Raw genomic sequence first — 19,857 nt, 5'->3', positions numbered from 1 at the left:
GGGGACCGTTATATCTATTCATGCAACATTTTTCCTCGATGTAGGAAATTTCGGCGCGATGCAGCAATTTTCGTCAACAGTTACAAAAAAAAAATAATTATAGCAAAAAATATATGTACGTAATCGTAGCAAAAAACGAAGCTGATGATGCGTGGTAGCAAAAGTCGAACGCCGGTTGTAGCAAATATGAACGTGTATGCAACTTTTTTAGTAAACGGTTGCATCAAAAAATGATGCCAGTTGTAGCAAAAATTAACACGGTTGTAACAAAAGTCAAACGTCGATTATAGCAAAAATTCAACGAACTCGAGTTGTAACCAACCGTGGATGCAACTTTTTAAATAAACAAAATATAGCAAAAATGACAAACGTTTGAAGCAAAATTAAACGTGGTTGCAGCAAATCGGATAAAAAAAAATTACATGGCTGCCAGCGAGACGCGCGCGGACCGCGCTCGCCGGATGAAAGCATTTACCATGAAAGAAGGGCCTAGAGAAAAGATCAAGTAGGAGCAATATACCGTGGCACGAGGCACGGGCGAGCGCCGCAATCAGCCGCTAGATGGGTGGAAGAAGGGCTAGCGGAGTAAGCTACAGGGGCCGTTGAATTTATATCGAACGACTAAAAATTCAGCTTACATTTTTCTCTAGCAACATAAGGAGCTCTTTAGGACTGCTTCAATATATCAAAATCAACTTTACTTCATTAAATTCACTTTAAACCAGTCTTATACAGAAGCTATAGCATTATTAAAAAAATGTTTGGCTTTTATCTAGCTCCAGCTTCAAAAATAAAAAATCTGGTAAAAAGAATCTATTTGATTGGTTGAGGGAAAAGAAATGAAGGGGTATCCACTTACTGGTGGCAGTGGTGGGTAATTTCCCCCCAACTCCAGCTTTTAGAGTTTTTTGAAGGGAATCGTTTCCCACCCGCGCGTCGGCCGAACCGACGCGCCGGTCGCCCCCTGTCGCGCGCGGGCCTTTGCAACATTTTTCCCATCCACGCGCTTCTCCGGTCAATGGATGCAACATTTTTCGTCTAAATATGTTGCAACCTGCGTCATTTTTGCTGCAAGCGTTTTTTACTATATTTTGTCTGAGTAAAAAAGTTGCATATACGTTTGGTTGCAACTCTAGTTCGTCGAATTTTTTGTTACAATCGATGTTTTTTTTACCTTTTGCTACAACCGTGTTAATTTTTGCTACAACCGGCATCATGTTTTGCTGCAACCGTTCACTAAAAAGTTACATACACGTCACGTAAATTTTTGTTACAACCGACGTTTGACTTTTGCTACCATGTACCATCAGCTTCATTTTTTGCTACGACCAGGTAGACATTTTTTTTGCTACAAAATTTGTTTTTTGTTGCAACCGTTGAAAAAATTGCTGCATGACATTGAAATTTTGCTGCATAAGAAGAAAAATGTTGCATGCAGATCCAACGATGCGGACGGCGCGGGGTCGGTGGATCCTGCGGCCCGCGCGCGGCCGGCCGAAAATCTGGGCCGGCGCGCCGGCGCAGATCACCCTCTTTTTTAAAGTTCTACTCCAGATTCTAGTTTTTTTTGAACGGCATAGCTTGGAGCTATCCCGTTTGGTTTGTCTTTTCTAAAGCAGAGCTGAATTTTAAAAAGTAGAGCAGTCTCAAACATGTCCTAGCTATAGTCGTTTTTTTTCCAGAGTTGATGCAATTTTAGCCAACCAAACGGACAAATTCGGACGAACCAAACTCACATTTGATTTCCTCTTCGGTCGGTGTTTCCTCCTCGTCGTATCTCACGGCATCCAGTCAGTGAAGTCACCACAGGCCGCACAATGCTTCCGACCACGGCGACCGCCTCAACGCCCCCGCCGCCACCGGCCCCGCCGCCCGGCGAGCCGCACGCGGCACTGTTCTTCGCCCTGGGCTACATGCGGCTGCCCGAGCTGCTAGCCTGCTTGCGCGTATGCCGCCTCCTCGGCGAGGCCGTCGCGGGGGACCCCCTCCTGTGGCGCCGCGTCGCGGTAGAGCCGCCGCTCAGCGGCCGGGTGACCGACGACGTCCTCCTCAAGCTGACCGCGAGGGCGGAGGGGACGCTGCGGTCTCTCCGCCTTTCCGGGTGCGTCCACGTTTCCGACGCCGGCCTGCTCCGCGTCGTCGAGCGCAATCCCAGCGTCACCGAGGTATCGGGTGGTTTCCGGCGCGTGGTTGTTTCCTCTTGAACTGTGTGAGATTCTGAGTTGGTGAATGAGTTGCATTCTTGGGTGGGGAGTCGGTGGCGCGCGCGCAGTGTTTGTTGTTATGCCTGGCTTGGTGGTTCAACAGCTCAGCTCATGTTTCCATGGCTAGAATGCGAAAGCTAGGATGCAATCCTTCTTTATTTATTGTAGAACTGGAATTGACCCTAGTGCAGACTCCTCATTGAACCACATCACCTGCTGAATTACAGCTATTGGATCATGTAGTGGAACAATTTAAGCCGTGAGATGTGAATGCTATGACAAATAAACCATTGCCAGTAGATGTGTGCTTTTCTCCAGAGGTTGTACGGTTTGTTCACCGGAGGCTGGGGCCCGCAATGTTGAGTACGCGCCGTGGTCAGTGTGGGTAGGCAGCAGGAGATTGAGAAACTAGAGAACTAGATTGGGTTGAGAAAGCATATGAGAAGAGAGACTTCTCTTACTGCTTGTCCTCAATGATACAATGGGTATGCTTTTATAGCATATATGCCTAGGACTCATTTGACCAGTAGTACAAGTACTCTATCTATACTGGGCAAGGACACAGATTGTATTTTCTATTTAACCTCTGTTTCCTTCGCCCGGACACCTCAGCTGCTGCTTGCTGAATCGGAGTTGATCTCTGCTTGTGTAGAGTTGTGATCAGACTCATCAAGCTGCTCCTGATCTTGTCTTGCCTGCAGGTCGGCCATAACTTACCTGCTGTTCCTATAGACTACTTACGTGACTCCTCATACTCTGTGAACTAGTTCGACTCAACAACACAGATAGATAAGCTCATATGATCCTAGTGAACTTGAGAGACAGAGCCCATGATATGTATGGAGTATCAACTAGGAATAAACACATACCACTTTTTGCAAGGAACCCGAGAGACAGAGTACATTTTACTGGTACGAACTTGGACATGATGTTGACTAAGAAACTAAGCTTGTTCTTTGCTGTATATGATTAATTTTAGGCTGGTTGGGATGCCTGTGTAAACCTTATCACATGCACCATAGAAAAGATGATAGTTCAGTTGATTAGTTGTTGTTACTTGAGCTAGGCAAAATGTTGTACCTATCGACAATAAAAGAACACATAGCTAGGCATCCCCTGATACATATGCTATAAATGCTTTGACAGTGTAGAACATGGCAATAGTTAGTACTCAGTCACTTCAACTTCAGAACTATCATGGCATAATGACGTGAAGAAATTTTTACCGGCAATGTCTAGCTAATGTGAGTTTTTTTTTCTTAATGACGGCATTGACAAGAAGACTTCACGTGAACAAAAAAGATCGTCAGTAGGATTAGTGGATTGAGAGAGAACAGATTGGGGTAGCACTGCATTGTAGAGTTAGGATGTGGCGCTGGTACTTAGTCATGTCCTTTTGCCATTTCTTAAATCACACAACTTCATTGGTATGAAACAGCTGCAGATGCAGAATCACTGAAGGGTTCGGTATAGGGTTTTTATATTATATAGTATGAGGTTACAAATCCGGTTGGATCTCTCTCCCTCACTTTCCCTGGGAGTGGAATTTCTTACTGCTTTTTTTTGGCTTGCCTTGGCTCATGGTGATAGTGACTGGGGTTAGGGCCTTAGGGGTAGAATCAATATTGACATTAATACATATAATTGTATGCAGTGATTGGATCCTTGATAGATATTCTGGGATATGTATTTTCTTATACAGTACATTGCACTGGAAATGTTTTTTTATTCTTGGCTACAAATTGCGGTAACGCTTAGACCACTGCATTGTTTGCAAATAATATCTGATGCTACCTTCATTCTGGCTGCTTTGCTGGGAATATTAAATTGTTAACCTGCTTGGCTGTATTGCTTTTTTTAACAACAGATCCTCAGTTCAGAAACTTGTGGATTACTTAAGTGTAGTATTATCGATCCAGGGGTAAAATTAGCATGGTCAGTTTGCCAATTGACACATCTAACTTCCAAAACGGAGAGGGTTAGCCAGTCAGGCATACATGAAATTTATTTAGATATATTTTTGTTTTTCAACTGAAACTATCTATTACTGGTATACATTGCTTTCCTTTTCAAACCAAACCGTAAGCACTCCCCAAATACCAAAAGTTCCATCAGAAAAAGATTCTCCCTAGTAACATGCCGGGAATCAGTTTTGAGTTACTAGTTGGTAGAAACTAGGGTTCTACCGGCCCTCTGCCTTAGGTTATAAGGGTAGGAGGGAGGTTGGAGGAGACGAGGGTGCCGCGGCCGACGCGACGGCGCCGTCTCGGCGCAGGGAGGAGGCGGCGGCGAGAGTAGAGGAGGCGGTGGCTAGGGTTAGGGTTCCGACTCCTCTGGGAGCCGGACAATAAAATTGTCTTATTGCTTAATTCCAAAAGGTGTCTTACAACTTGTTTATATAAGCTCTATGGTAATAGAAATAAGGAAACTTGGGCTAAGCCCCTAACTTAACTAAGATAACTTGGGCTAAGCCCTTAACTAAACGGACCCATTGGACCTCCTCCGGCTATAAATCACGCCGGTCATAACATCTCTCCCCGCCTGCGCAAACAGCTCGTCCTCGAGCTGGAAGTCTGGAAAATGTTGGCGGAACTCGTCAAGCTGCTCCCAAGTGGCATCCTCCTCCGGAAGACCTTGCCACTGGATCAACAAGTGCCACACTCCGCGACGTAGCTGGACCTGCAACACCTTTGCCGGTCCTGGAAGGAGTCGTCCGTCGGAGGTAGCACCGGTGTTGCTGCCGGCGGTTCTCCATGGAAGGGCTTCAGCAACCCCACATGGAACACGTCATGGATGCGGGCCCCGGCCGGAAGCTGCAGGCGGTAGGCCACCTTGCCTATGCGCTCCACCACAGAAAATGGCCCTGCGTAGCGAGGGCCCAGCTTGCGCTTAGCGCGCGGGTCCAGGGACTGCGTGGAGCGGTGAAGGAGGCGTAGCCACACCCAGTTGCCCACCGCAAACTCTGCGTCGCGGTGATGATCGTCGTAGTAGCGCTTGGACAGCTGCTGAGCCTGGAGAAGGCGTTGGCGCACCTCTGCAAGCATCTCGTTCCGGCTGCGAAGCAGGTCGCCCGCCGCCTCAGTCCGAGCCGTCTCAGGGTCAACCGGCAGGATAGGCGGGGGTGGTCGGCCATAGACCACCTCGAACGGCGTGGTGCGCAGGGCGGAGTGATAAGAGTTGTTGTAGCAGTACTCCGCATATGCCTGCCAATCCACCCATGCACGGGGACGGTCACCTGTAACACAACGCAAATACATGGCGATCACCTTGTTCACCACCTCGGACTGGCCATCCGTCTGAGGGTGGAAGGCCGTACTCAGCCGGAGCTTCACGCCCGCCAGGCGGAAGAGATCACGCCAGACATGCCCCATGAACACCGGGTCCCGGTCGCTGACGATCGAAGCCGGAAACCCGTGGAGACGGACAATTCCGTCGAAGAAGGCACGAGCCACGGAGGCGGCCGTGTAGGGATGGCCGAGCGCGATGAAGTGGGCGTACTTGGAGAAGCGGTCGACCACCGTGAGGATAACGGACTTGCCGCCCACCTTTGGGAGGCCCTCGATGAAGTCCATGGAGATATCGGCCCAGACTTGGGAGGGCACCTCCAAGGGCTGCAGCAGCCCAGCCGGACGCATTGTCTCCGTCTTGTTGCGCTGGCACGTAACACAAGACCGTACCCAGTCCCGGACCAAGGCCCGATCACCGGGGATGCAGAAATCAGCGCGGAGACGGTGGAGGGTCTTCTGCACACCCTCATGGCCGTCCGAGTGGGCCAGCAGCAGGACCTGGTGACGCAGATCGCCGTGATCCGGCACAAAGAGGCGACGCCCATGTAGGAGCAACCCATCCGCCCAGCGCCACGGCTTGGCCAGGTTGTCGGCTGCGAGGCGCTGCCGAAGAAGCTGAGCGTTCGGTGCGTCGGAGGTGGCCCTGCGGATGTCGTCAAGGAGGGCGAATGAGGGCCCCGAGCGGATGCAGAGAGCCGCCCCGTCGGAGTCGCCGGTGTCCGAGTCGTGGTTGGCGTCGCGGCGGGATAGGGCGTCGGCCACGGTGTTAAGGCGACCCGGACGATACTCCACGGTGAAGTTGAAGCCAAAAATCTTGCTGATCCACTGGTGCTGGGGAATGGAGGACAACCTTTGATCCAATAAGAATTCGAGGTTGTAGTGATCCATGCGAATCCGGAAGGACCTCCCCAAAGATACGGGCGCCAGCGGCGGACGGCCTGCACCAAGCCAATGAGCTCCCTCTCATAGGGCGCGAGCTTATGATGGCGTGCGGCAAAAGGCCTGCTGAAGAACGCAAGCGGCCCGTCGCCCTGATGTAGGACGACGCCGAACCCCACACCGGAGGCGTCGCAGTCCACCATGAATGGCTGGTCGAAATTGGGCATCTGAAGGACGGGACCATCGTGAGGGCCTCCTTGAGGGCCTCGAACGCCTCCGTGGCCTCTGCATCCCAGGCGAAGGCGCCGCGTCGCAACAGGCGCGTGAGCGGGGACGCGATGAGGCTGAACTCCCGGATAAATATCCGGTAGTACACCGCGAGGCCGAGGAAGCCGCGGAGAGCCCGTGGCGAGTGCGGTGTCGGCCAGACCAGCAACCGCCGCCACCTTGTCGGCGTCCATAGCCACACCCTCGGCTGAGATGACATGGCCGAGGTAGGCGACTGAAGGCATGCCGAACGAGCACTTCGAGCGCTTAAGATGAAGATGATGCGCTCGAAGCTCGTTGAAGACGATGGCGATGTGCTGAAGGTGCTCTGCCCAAGAAGCGTTGTAGATAAGAATGTCATCAAAGAAAACGAGCACAAACCGACGCAAGTAGGGGCGGAGGACGTCGTTCATCAAGGCCTGAAAGGTTGCCGGAGCGTTGGAGAGGCCAAATGGCATCACCAAGAACTCAAAGTGGCCGTGATGAATCCGAAACGCCGTCTTCGCGGTATCGTCCGGATGCATCCGCACCTAGTGGTAGCCCGAACGGAGGTCGAGCTTGGTGAAGAAGCGCGCCCCATGTAGCTCGTCCAAAAGCTCATCGACGATTGGGATAGGAAATTTGTCCTTGAGCGTCAGGGTGTTCAAGGCACGGTAGTCGATGCAGAAACGCCACGTGCCATCCGACTTGCGGTCGAGGAGGACCGGCGCCGAAAACGGCGACGTGGAGATCCAGATAATGCCCAAAGCGAGCATGAGTGTGCACTGCCGCTCCAGCTCGTCCTTCTGCAACTAGGGGTAGCGGTAGGGGCGCACCGCAACCGGCGCCGTTCCCGGTAGGAGATGAATGCGGTGGTCATACGCCCGGGCTGGCGGAAGGCCCTGAGGCTCGTCGAAGAGGTCGCGGAGTTGCTGCAAGAGATGATCCAACAGGGGGTGCTCAGGCCCTGTGTCAGTCGCGGCCAACTGAAGCTGTGGCGTCGCTGGGGAGGCGCCACCCACGCCCACCCACTAGATGCGGCGACCCAGGCGCCAGAAAGTCAGCGTCATGGCGTTGAAGTCCCAGAGAATGGGGCCGAGGGTCCGCACGAAGTCGACGCCGAGGATGAAGTCGAAGCAACCCAGATCAATGCCGGCGCACGTGATGGTGAAGTGCTCGTCGCCGATGGTGACATGCACGTCCCGGGCGATCCCATGGCACCAAAGGTGGCCATCGTTACCCACGGTGACCCGAAGTTGCTCCCCGCCCGTTGGCTGGAGCGCTAAGCGGCGCATCGTCGACTCGGGTAGGAAGTTATGTGTGGAGCATGTGTGGAGCCCGTATCCAGGAGGGCCACCAGGCGCTCGCCGTTGATCATCACCGGCAAGAGCATAGTCCGCTCGTCTCGGATGCCCGCGAGCGCGTGCAAGGATACAACAAGAGCCGTCGCCGAAGCAGGCGCCGGGGCGGCGTCAACCGCAACTGGGCCGGGCATGTCGCCGGGCCCGTCGGTGGCGGTGTCCTCCTCGACGTAGTTGGCCGCCTCCAAGTAGAAGAGGCGCGGGCATACATGGCCTGGGACGTATGGTTCGTCGCAGTTATAGCAAAGCCCCTGGCGACGACGCTCGAGCTGCTCGGCCGGGGTGAGTCGGCGGAAGGCTCGTGGCGCGGCCGGAGCGGGGACCGCCATCGGGCCCAGGGGCGGCTGCCCTGGAGATGGTGCTGCCTGGGCCGGCCGACCTGGCTGTCGGGCGCCGCGAGCCGGAGCCGCCCGCTGAAGGGCCTGCATGCGGCGCTCGAAGGCTCGGGCGTAATACATGGCCGTCTGGAGGTCCTGCGGTCCGCGGAGCTCGACGTCCACGCGGATGTGATCCGCCAGTCCGCCCACAAAGAGCTCGGCCCGCTGACGAGCCGACACGCCGGGCGCGCGACACGCCAGGGCCTGGAAGCGGTCGGCGAAGTCCTGCACCGTGGAGGTGCAGGGAAGGCGGCAGAGCTCTGCCAGTCGGCTCCCTTGGATCGGGGGCCCGAAGCGCAGGAGGCAGAGCTCGCGGAAACGCTCCCAAGGGGGCATGCCGCCCTCGTCCCGTTCCAGAGCGTAGTACCACGTCTGTGCGGCGCCTCGGAGGTGATACGAAGCGAGCCAGGTGCGTTCCGACGCCAGTGTCCGTTGGCCCCGGAAAAACTGGTCACACTGGTTGAGCCAGTTCAGGGGGTCCTCGGTGCCGTCGTAGGTGGCGAAGTCTAGTTTGGCGAAACGCGACGGCGCGGAGCAGTGGAGGGGTCTGCGCCGGGTACCCGTCGGGAACGGTGAAGCTGGAGGGCCCTCCGTACTGGGTGTGCGGCGGCGCCGAGGCCGTCGTGTAGACCGGCTGTGATGACTTGGTCACCCAGGCCGGTAGCGGCGACGGGAAGGGGGGGAACCGAAGCTGGTGGAGCGGCACCCCCGGCGCGGCGGTCGGGCCCGGTCCTGTGGTGGTGGGAGTCGGCGGCGGCAGCTGTAGGGTCGGCTGCCGTGGCCCCACCGAGGGTGGCGGAGGCAGCTGCAGTGGTGGCTGCATCGGCCAGGCCAGCGCGGAGGTTGCCGCTAGCGGCGGCTGCCGCCATCGGCGGCTGCTGCCAGGGCGGCCAAGACGGGCCGGCGCTGGCTGGTGGTGGCACGGCCGGGTGCGGTCCGTAGGGCGCGGCCAGGAATAGCCGGATGCCCTGGACGGCGGTAGCCAGGTCGTGGATCGCGCTGGTCAGCTCTTCCGGGGTGAGGACGGCAGGAGGCGGCGTGGGCAGGTGCGGGCCGCCGGACGTGGTGATCATCGGAGTGGTGGTGGGGAACGACGGCGCAACGGTGGAGGCGGGCGGCGGTGATGACATGATCGAACCAGAGTCTCGTGATACCAAACTGGTAGAAACTAGGGTTCTACCGGCCCTCTGCCTTAGGTTATAAGGGTAGGAGGGAGGTTGGAGTAGACGAGGGCGCCGCGGCCGACGCGACGGCGCCGTCTCGGCGCAGGGAGGAGGCGGCGGCGAGAGTAGAGGTGGCGGTGGCTAGGGTTAGGGTTTCGGCTCCTCTGGGAGCCGGGCAATAGAATTGTCTTATTGCTTAATTTCAAAAGGTGTCTTACAACTTGTTTATATAAGCTGTAAGGTAATAGAAATAAGGAAACTTGGGCTAAGCCCCTAACTTAAACTAAGATAACTTGGGCTAAGCCCCTAACTTAAACTAAGATAACTTGGGCTAAGCCCTTAACTAAACGGGCCCATTGAACCTCCTCTTGCTATAAGTCACGCCGGTCATAACACTAGTGTGGAGCATTTTAATTTCAGAATCATGGTAATTGATCCCAACTTCATATGGAACACTAATGGGCTTGTTTAGTTGCCCCTTTTGATTTTTTGCAATGATTTTTTTGACAAGTAAAAATGAGAAATACTTTTCTGAATTGATCACTAATATGGAACCTTCACGCCATCTTAACCTCTGGTTATTGATCATGATGAACTCCAGCATTTACAGCTTCTATATTTGCTTGATTGCTAATTTGTTATCTCTGGATGATAGAATCATGGTTATATGCACGTGACAGAAACTCTATGATGATTATATTATCACTATACTATTACCAAGGGCTTTTGCTCACTTCCTCCTGTGCAGTAGCTGCACGTACCTCTAAATGCATTTAATCTAACTTACTCTTAACTTGCAGATTTATGTGCCTGCATGCACAGGCTTGACTGGTGATGGGGTGGTGAAAATTGTTCAGCTTCTGCACGAACAGAAGGGAAATATAAGTCGTCTCCGACTCGATGGTATTAGCAGGATGAGTAAGCATCATCTTGATATTATCATGTCTCTCATATGCAAAGGTAACCCACAAGGGCAACAAGATGGAATCCCACTTTTCTACAACCATAGAGCCCGTGAAGCTCTGAACAGCAATGATGAACGCCCTATTGATGTTGATGTTTGCCCAGTGTGTGCTAACGTCAGGCTTGTGTTTGATTGTACGAGGGATGACTGTAGGTATGCAACCTCTGATCCTCTAGATCCCCACGAGATCTTCTCTTTGGGAATGGCCTTAGCAGTTTAACTAATTGTCATTGCTTGATTCCTTATCCATTCTGCTTGTTCAAGATTCATCTTTGATTTGTGATGGTCACAAGAATCAGTGCTCATAGATATTGCTCGCCATTTTGCTCTCCTGTGGTTGTGGAACAGCTGACTTGGTCATGTCTTTTTTTATGAATAGCCTTTTAAGTTATGGCCCCGAAACTCATTTATTTGCACTATGGGCTACATGAAATCAACTTAGTTCTGTTACCTGTTTTGTTGCTCTTGTCTCGAGAACAACTGATGCAAACATTTAGGCATCCTTGTATTTCTTCAGGTCTAATGAATTTGACCTGAAGCGATTAAGGTTTGTTCACCTCCGTATTGACAATTTGGTTATATTTCAGGAAAGTGAGGGACAGCTTGTGGCGGTGTCGAGGCTGCTACTTCTGCTTTCCTAGATGCGAAAAATGTGGTGGATGTATCAGTTCGGAGGATCTAGACGAGGCTGATCTTGCTTGTTCAGATCTTATGTGCTTGGATTGTTGGCTTACGGTCCCTAAATGCAGCACATGCAATCGGCCTTACTGTGAGAGGCATGAAAATTTGATGGTCACTTTGTCGGTGCCTGGCCAGTTCTCATGCCAGCGTTGCAAAGAGCTCGGTGCATCGCACGAGAGTCAGGAAGAGGACTATTAGAAGTGAGCTTTCCACCCCTCTTTTTAACTGCAAAAATACTTGAGGTACTTGCTAATAATTCTGTACTAACATTCGCCGTTGGATTTTACCCAACGCTTCGAGCAATAGAACACTAGCTGAACGTATCATGACGCTGAATTATAATTGACAGTCCAATGAAGGTGCTGCATATTTTCATGGACTCGTGCAACTGGTTGTGTGAGTTGACAGTCCAATGGCCACAACTGACATACGTATGGCAATGGATGCCTTAATTTTGCAGGCATTTTGAACATTATTATAATTGAATGATGACATCATTATTCACCTTCACTGAAGATTTAGCCGATTAGAATATGCATGCAAAAGGCATTTATGGTACTTAGACATGTCTCACGAGTGACTAAATATCATAGAATCACTACAATTGAGGTTAGGGTTCCAAAAGACCACCACTTTACAAATTTTCGTTGATAACTACCACTACGGAAGTAGAGTACATATCTTGAAGTAGTGTACCACAGCTCTGGAGTGAGAGGAAGGTGTTACAAACGAAGTAGTGTACATATCTACAAGTGGAAAGATTGCTAGCACTCATGCGCATCTACTTGAAGAAATCAGAGTGAATGAATGAATTATATCTTTTACTGTAAGCGCTTACATAGCACAAAGTAGCCACAGCGATCGATGTTACTGCTGTAAGCGCTTCCACAGCTGCTTCAACAGTGAACATCTTGCTGAAACGTACAACGAGGTAATACAAAAAAAGTGTACGCTACCTCGTGACATGACCGAATCTATAACTACAAACAAAGGATTAGTTTGCACCAGCCGGCCAGTAGACACCACCGCGCCGATGAAGCCAGCACCTCCTCCCCAACCACGCTCTTGCACCAGCCGGCCTGTAGACACCCATCTTCGAGGCTAGCTACCACAGCTTCTTCTTCTTGCAGATCCGCTCGTGCGCCACGCCATGCATGTCATCCAGCACCTTCTCCCAGACGGCGTGCGGCACGATCCCGCTCTTCCACACTCCCGGCCGCTGATACGCTTCTTTGCAGAGAACGTGGGCGACCTGGTTGCCCTCGCGGTATATGTGCTGCACCTGGCACGTCGAGAAGTGCTCGAGCAGCTCGATGATCTCCTGCTGCATCGCCAGCGGTATCCGCGTCTGCGTCTCCTTGCCGGTCAGGAGCTCCACCAGCACCTGGTCGTCGCCTTCCACCACCAGGCCGCCGCGGAAGAAACCCATCGCGAGCCGCAGCCCGTGGATGAGCGCTCGCGCCTCCACTATCCCCACCGTCGAGTGCTCGGTCGGCTCGGCGAAGGCGACGAGGACGTGGCCGTTGCAGTCGCGGATGGCGCCGCCGATGCTTGCCCGGCCGGACCCGTCGTGGTAGACGGATCCGTCGAAGTTGATCTTCAACCACCCCGCCGGAGGAGCTTCCCACCTCACCATGATGCGGCTCGGATGGAACGGAGGAGATGACGCCGACAAGCTGGGCCGAGGCGCGAGTGGGATCCTGCGACTGATGGGAGCGAAGGAGGGAGCAAAGGAGGATGGGGCAGCGACGCACGCCATGCCGCAAGCAAGATCGCTTCTACAGATGGGAGCGAAGGAGGGAGGAGGGATCCTGCGGCAGATGCAGCAAGCGCTTACTTTTTTGTGTCTCGCAAATGCCAGGGGAGTCCTTTTATCGATGGTAGTAGGCCGAATGGCTGCCGAGTTCGGATTCGAAGGAAGTCCGATTTACGGACGGACCCAGACGCAAACTCGAAGGAAGACGACATGCCGCAAGCAAAGATTGCAAACGAGGAAGCCTAATGCTGGTACTCCCAATTTTATTTTTTAAATAAGACAATTTTTTTGCCATTTTCATTGATTAAAAAGAAGACAATTGCCCGGTTAATTGGCAACAAATAAGGCTAAAATCGATACAATAAATAACCCATATGACACGGACATCACCGGTCAACCTGGTCACCGACATGCGACCCAAAGCTGCAAAGAAGACATCCGTCGCGGAGTCGCAAGCGTCGTCGTCATCACCGGTTGCCTCGAATGAACGATTCCATTTTCACCATCGAGCTCCAACATCAAAGCCATCCCACAAATAGCTGCAAAGAAACCACGTCGGCACATGCCACCGGATGACCGCACGGGCTAGCAGCCGACAGTTCCGACCTTGACGACGAATATCACAAGGGAAATATAGCGCCGGCCGTGCCCTTCGCAAACGACCACCAAGCGCTGGTCATCGTCACCGTTTGGACTCCGCTCCACCGCAGCTTCGACTTCAAGCAACCAAGCAACCTACGAAAGACCACCTCGGACAGGCAGGAAAGAACCGACTATGAATGTCCATGTTGCGACCCGAGCTCCTCTCAACGCCATCATCGTTGCCAAACAGTAACCAACGCCCCACCTCAGCAAACCACGCGGCAAAAATGTCGCCATCCACGGCGAAGATGCCGCAATACACTAGTCTCCCAGTCGTAGCCGGCTCCGAGGCAATGCCCCAAAGGAGGAAAAGGACGCAATGACGCCTCCATAGCCCGATCCGCGGGATCCGAGGTTTCCCTCCGGAGCTCAGGTCATGGGGGGAGTAGCACACCTCCATGAGGACGCTTCCAAGAAGGATAACAACACCCGCGGGAGACGCCGTTGCCGGCTCCACGACGACGCTTCCAAGAAATTAAAATACGACACCCGCGGGCGTTGCCGTTGCCGGCACCACCATAATGCTTCCAAGAAAGATCGGAGCAAAGATTTCTCGCGGAGCTACGCCGAACATCCGCCGCCGCCCACCAACCACCAATTGCTGAGGCTTACCTCATTCTGACCACGGGATCCCACAATCCACCATGACCAGACGCACATCCACCTGGCCGAAGCCGGCACCACCAAATCCGGGGCCGCCGCCCCGGCAACCGTATACCTCTAGAGCATGGCCGGCGCACACCACGACGCCCCCAGCCTGGGCAGCCCCCAACGGGGCTAGAACCGGCCGAAGATGGCCTGGTCTGGGAACCCGCCACATCCAACGACGAGCACACACACGAGTTCGCATAGGAGGAAAAGGGGGCCGCCAACCCGCCGAGACCTGCCGGAGGAGAGCCATCCAGCGATGCGAAAGAGGCCCATCGGCGCCGCCGATGCCACGCCGCGAGAGGCCACGGAAGGGCCGAACTCCCCTGCCCCGAGAGCGCACTGCAGGGCGAGGAAACGCCTCGCCGCTGTCGTGTATCGGCCAGGCTTAGCCCGCCGTCTTCCTCCCACGACGGTGAGGGAGAAGGAAGCAGGGAAGGGGCAGCGACGGCTGCGGCTAGGGTTTCGCCCAAGCCACCGCCAGGAGCGATGCGCGTGTGGGGGGAAGTTTTTTCCTTCCATTTATTATTGTTAAGTAGGCAGGATAGTTGCCTGATTTCAAGGATTTACGGACGTACCCAGACGCAGTCGAGTCCGATTCGTGGCGCTAAGAGAATGAGCTTCAGGCACCGTGTGCATCCTATGTACAATGCGTGTCGAACTGGACGGAACATTTGGTTCCTCGATGTATATACACTCTATACTCTATATGAAAAAGATAGCAATTTAATAAAAATTCAGAAAAATCTAAAAATATTAGTGAAATAAACTTGACCTTAGATTATACTTATGAGAAAATTTTCACAAAAAGTTTAAAAAGGACAAATTTTTGGTTGTGAATAGTGATCTATAATAGCAAATAAATTTTGTCTTTTTTGTCATGAAGTCATTGCTTTTTTGAAAACTTATATACTAGTGTAATACAAAGCCAACTTTAATCTAAAACTAGTTTTGAACTACTTTGACTTAATGTTTAATTATTAAAAAATAAGGACCCTGGTATTCACCACACGTGTGGTACAATAAAGTTGATCACATGACTCGTCCGGTCGTACCTTGGAACCAGCCGGCACGATCCTATGTTGATGAACATTAAAACTGTCCACATGTTCGGACGCAACTATGATGGTGTCACGTACCTAGCCTTAGCATGCTTTGTCATTGCATTTCAGTCATGCATTTTAATTCAATTGAAAATTGAATTGAGGAATTTTCATAAGCCTCACAAATAATTTAGAAATGATCAACTAAAAAATTTCTTCTTTTGTGCCAAGAAAGTGTTCCTCCTAAGCTTTGAAAAATGTGTCAAGATATTAAACTCAATCCAACATTTTTGGAATGTTAACATATTTAATTTTGGCCTCTGAGTTAAATCAACATTTATTTAAAATGGGTTTATATTTTTATTAAATAGAATATGGACCCAATAATTCTGAAACCTCATGTGCTAGCTACTTGGGTTCTGTCTATTATATCCACATGCCAATTTTTAGAATTTTACAAAATGGCTTGGTATTTTAAACAAATCAGAACAAAGCAAAGAAAATAGAAAAAAAACAGAAATATGTAAGCCGACCTGGGCTTACATGCTGCAGGAACACGCCGAGCCCAGGAGCAGGGCTGTCTTCCACCTCTGCCATTAGGTAGAGGCGAAGGCAGGCCCGTCGAGCGACCGCGCCACCTGCTGCTTCGCGCTGGAAGCGCCCCCGACGAGGCCCATATTCTGTGCCCAGGAGACATGACGAGGCCCTGTGCTCATCCTCCCCTTCATGCACTCTCTTCTCCACTCCGTCTCTCTCTCCCACTTCTCCCAGAACACACCGGAGAGCACTGTTGTCGCCTATCGCAGCCACCGTCATCCCCTTGTCGCTCCAGCATGTCCCTGTGGTCCACCTAGACGTATGTTATGTTGTAGTTTACGGCCGACCCTCTGTTCCTCATCCTTATCCGTGGTGCCGCTCACAATGGTATTGAGGCCAGAGGGTAGAGACCAATATATAGAATTATTCTGGTTTAGTTTAAACCGTGTACAGATAAGTTTCCAGATAAACAATCTGCTTAAACAAAGACTCTAGATTAGCACAACCAACCACGATCATTAGTAATCAAATAGGAGTCTTACATTTATGTGTAATAAGGCTCATCATGCATGTGTGAGTCATGCGCCGGATTTGAATAAGTTCCAATTCAAACCCGCAGGCTTTCAAACAATCCATATTGCCAAATTATGGACAACATGGTCATTCCTATCATGCTGTACCCGGAATATATAAACATAGTTTAATTTTCAGTACACATGTACTGTGCTTCCAGCATGTAGTACCGGCTTCCTCGGACAAATTTCTGTCCAAGTTTCCATGTAAACTGTACATGTGTACGATGCTTTTAATTCCACATCAAACAGGTTTCAGGAGATAAAAATAGCAGTAAATAAATGTTGTAAGCCACACACATATACTGAATATTCCAACATCTCCCACTTGGCTAAAACATTTAGTTCCAAAAATGAAGACCCATGTTCTTGACATGTTTACAAAAATTTTCCTGGCTAAGAGCTTTAGTCAGTGGATTAGCAACCATATCAACGCTGGGTAAATAATCTAACCGGACTGTCTTCAAACGATTTATCACATCACGTATATAGTGATATCTACCTTGTATATGCTTAGTCTTACTATGAAATTTAGGATCCTTTGCTACCTTGATCGCTGCCTGGTTATCACAATAAATAGTGACTTGATCAAATGCCCTTTCGATGAACTTGAGTGACGCAAGAAACTCCCTCAGCCATACCACTTCTTTCACTGCCTCTGAAGCTGCTATATACTCAGCCTCCATAGATGAGAGGGCCACAGGTTCCTGCTTCTTGCTCCTCCATGAAACAGCACCTCCAGCCAATGTAAACAGATAGCCAGACGTTGATTTACGGTCATCAGGATCACCTTGCCAATCGGCATCAGTAAAGCCCTGCAGCTGGAGGTTATGACCATTAAAACGTAAGAAATAATCCATCGTTCCTTTGACATAACGCAAAGTATTTCTTATTTGCTTCCAATGTTCCTCCCCTGGATTCCTTTGGTATCTACTCAAAATTCCCACAACATGGCATAAATCAGGCCTAGTAAAGAGCATGGCATACATTAAAGAACCCAGAGCAGATGCATATGGAATTTCAGTCATTTTCTGCTTTTCCTCAGGAGTTTTAGGGCACATTTCCTCGCTGAGTTTAATTCCCTTAAGTATAGGTACTTTCATGGGTTTGCAATGTTCCATAGAGAATCTTTTAAGTACAGTTTTCAGATATGACCTCTGAGTTAAACCAAGTATTTTCCTTTTCCGATCTCTATGTATTTCCACCCCTAACACATAAGAAGCTTCCCCCATATCTTTCATATCAAACTTAGAAGACAACCATGCCTTAACTTCCATCAGGGTAATTTTATTGTTAGATGCTATCAGAATGTCATCTACATAAAGAGACAAAAGCACAAATTTATCTCCTGTGAGTTTCCAACAAATGCAATGATCTCCTTCCGTCATAGAGAACCCATATGACGTTATTGCATTATCAAATAGAAGATACCACTGACGTGAAGCCTGTCTAAGACCATAAATGGACCTTTTTAGCTTACAAACTTTCCCTTCATTTCCCTTTTCTACAAAACCATCCGGTTGACACATATAGATTTCTTCTTCCAGATTTCCATTCAGGAATGCTGTTTTAACATCCATTTGATGCAATTCCAGATCATACTAAGCTGTTAAGGCACCAATGATCCGTATGGACGTGAATTTAGCTACAGGTGAAAATGTTTCCACAAAATAAATTCCTTCCTTTTGTGTGTAGCCCTTAGCAACCAGCCTGGCTTTGTATTTTTCTACTAGTCCAGATGCATTTAGTTTCCTTTTAAAAAATCCATTTAGACCCTATAGCTTTCCGGTTATTTGGTGGATCAACCAATTCCCAAACACCATTTTTCCTCATAGAATCTAATTCTTCCTTCATGGCATGTATCCAAAAGTTGGATTCAGAACATATTATCGCATCCTTATATGTTCTAGGTTCTTCCTCTAGGACAGAGACCATAGAGTGCACTTCCCCAGAAACACATAATAATCATTTAAATGTGAAGGCAATCTAGTATTCCTCCCACTGTTCCTAGTTACACTAGTCGAGGGAGTGTCTATTTGGTCCATGCTGGTGTCAATATTTTCCTGAACCGGATGCTCATGCTCAGGATCAGGTTCAGTTGAATTAGTGTCTAGGGGTTCCACTAATAATTCCACTCTAGCACGTTTAGCCCGACGAGGTGTGTCCTGGTCTAAGAAAATAACATCACCACTTTCAATCAATTTCTTCTTCTCAGGGTCATAAAACCGGTAGCCATTTGATCCTGAAGAATACCCAATAAATATTCCTGCATTGCTTTTAGGCTGCAGTTTGGTGCGGAGTTGACTGGGCACCCTTATTTGTGCATTACATCCCCAAACTGCCAAATGGCGCAGCGAGGGTTTCCTCCCTTTCCACAGTTCATAAGGTGTTACCTTAACTGCCTTAGATGGAGAGTGATTAAGTAAATAGACCGATGTATGTAAAGCTTCTCCCCAAAAAGATAATGGCAAATCAGAATAAGCCATCATTGATCTAACCATGTCCATTAACGTCCTATTCCTTCTTTCCGCCACCCCATTTTGTTGTGGAGTATAAGGCAAGGTATAGTGGTGGACAATTCCATGCTCTTTGCAAAATTCATCAAGAATTCCTGAAGTGTACTCGCCACCACGATCAGTTCTAAGTATCTTGATTTTCCTATTTAACTGATTTTCTGCTTCGGCTTTATAAGTTTTAAACATATCAAATCCCTCTGACTTGTGTTTAAGAAGATAAACATATCCAAAACGAGAGTAGTCATCTATGAAAGTGATGAAATAAATATTTTGTCCTCCTAATGTAGGAGTAGAGAATTCTCCACATATATCAGAGTGTACTATCGCAAGTGGCTCAATAGATCGGTTAGCCTTAGGAAAAGGGGACCTAGTCTTCTTCCCCATAATGCAAGCTTCACAGACACCATAATCCTCCCACTTAAAATTCAATATTCCAGAACTAATCAATCTTTTAATTCTGTTCTTGGAGATATGACCAAGCCTAAGGTGCCATAAGTAAGATTCCGAGCAATTATTTGTACCACTAATATTCCTCAGGGTGGAGTTTGGTTCCTCTCCCACTAAACAATTAGGAGAGTTATCTTCAATGACATTATCAAGAAAATATAATCCTTCATGACCAATTCCTGAATGTGATAATTTTCCATTCAGTAGCAATTTTACTTTCCCATCACCAAACAATGTTTTATATCCAATGGTTTCTAGTTTAGATACAGAAACTAGGTTCCTTCTCATATTGGGTGAATACAGGGTATCATATAGTATTAGCTTTCCTCCACCAGGGAGTTTGAGAATGTAATTTCCTATCCCAAGTATGTCTGCCTTAGCTGTTGTTCCTAAGTAGACATGTCTAGTTCCTTTGGGAATAGTTTTTAAATCCAAGAATGATTTACAATCTCTAGCTATGTGTGATGTTGCCCCTGAATCAACCACCCAATTGCGCTGAAAAGTAGTACTAGTAAATAAAGCTTCTGTACAAAC

The 19,857-nt window shown here is 49.8% G+C and overlaps 1 protein-coding gene across 1 annotated transcript; it reads left to right on the top strand.

The window, feature by feature from the left end:
- Positions 1–1,802: 1,802 nt before the first annotated feature.
- LOC123427730 (F-box protein SKIP28-like) lies at positions 1,803–11,537 on the top strand. The gene is made up of 3 exons (XM_045111849.1): positions 1,803–2,165; positions 10,318–10,634; positions 11,069–11,537. Exons 1-3 carry the CDS (start codon positions 1,818–1,820, stop codon positions 11,358–11,360), a joined length of 957 nt encoding a protein of 318 aa, XP_044967784.1. The 5' UTR covers positions 1,803–1,817; the 3' UTR covers positions 11,361–11,537.
- Positions 11,538–19,857: the final 8,320 nt, after the last annotated feature.

The sequence above is a fragment of the Hordeum vulgare genome, chromosome 2H (genome assembly GCF_904849725.1).
Source record: "Hordeum vulgare subsp. vulgare chromosome 2H, MorexV3_pseudomolecules_assembly, whole genome shotgun sequence".
NCBI lineage: Eukaryota > Viridiplantae > Streptophyta > Magnoliopsida > Poales > Poaceae > Hordeum > Hordeum vulgare.
The sequence above is the reverse complement of the archived record's forward strand: the minus strand, read 5'-3'. Positions and strand labels throughout refer to the sequence as shown.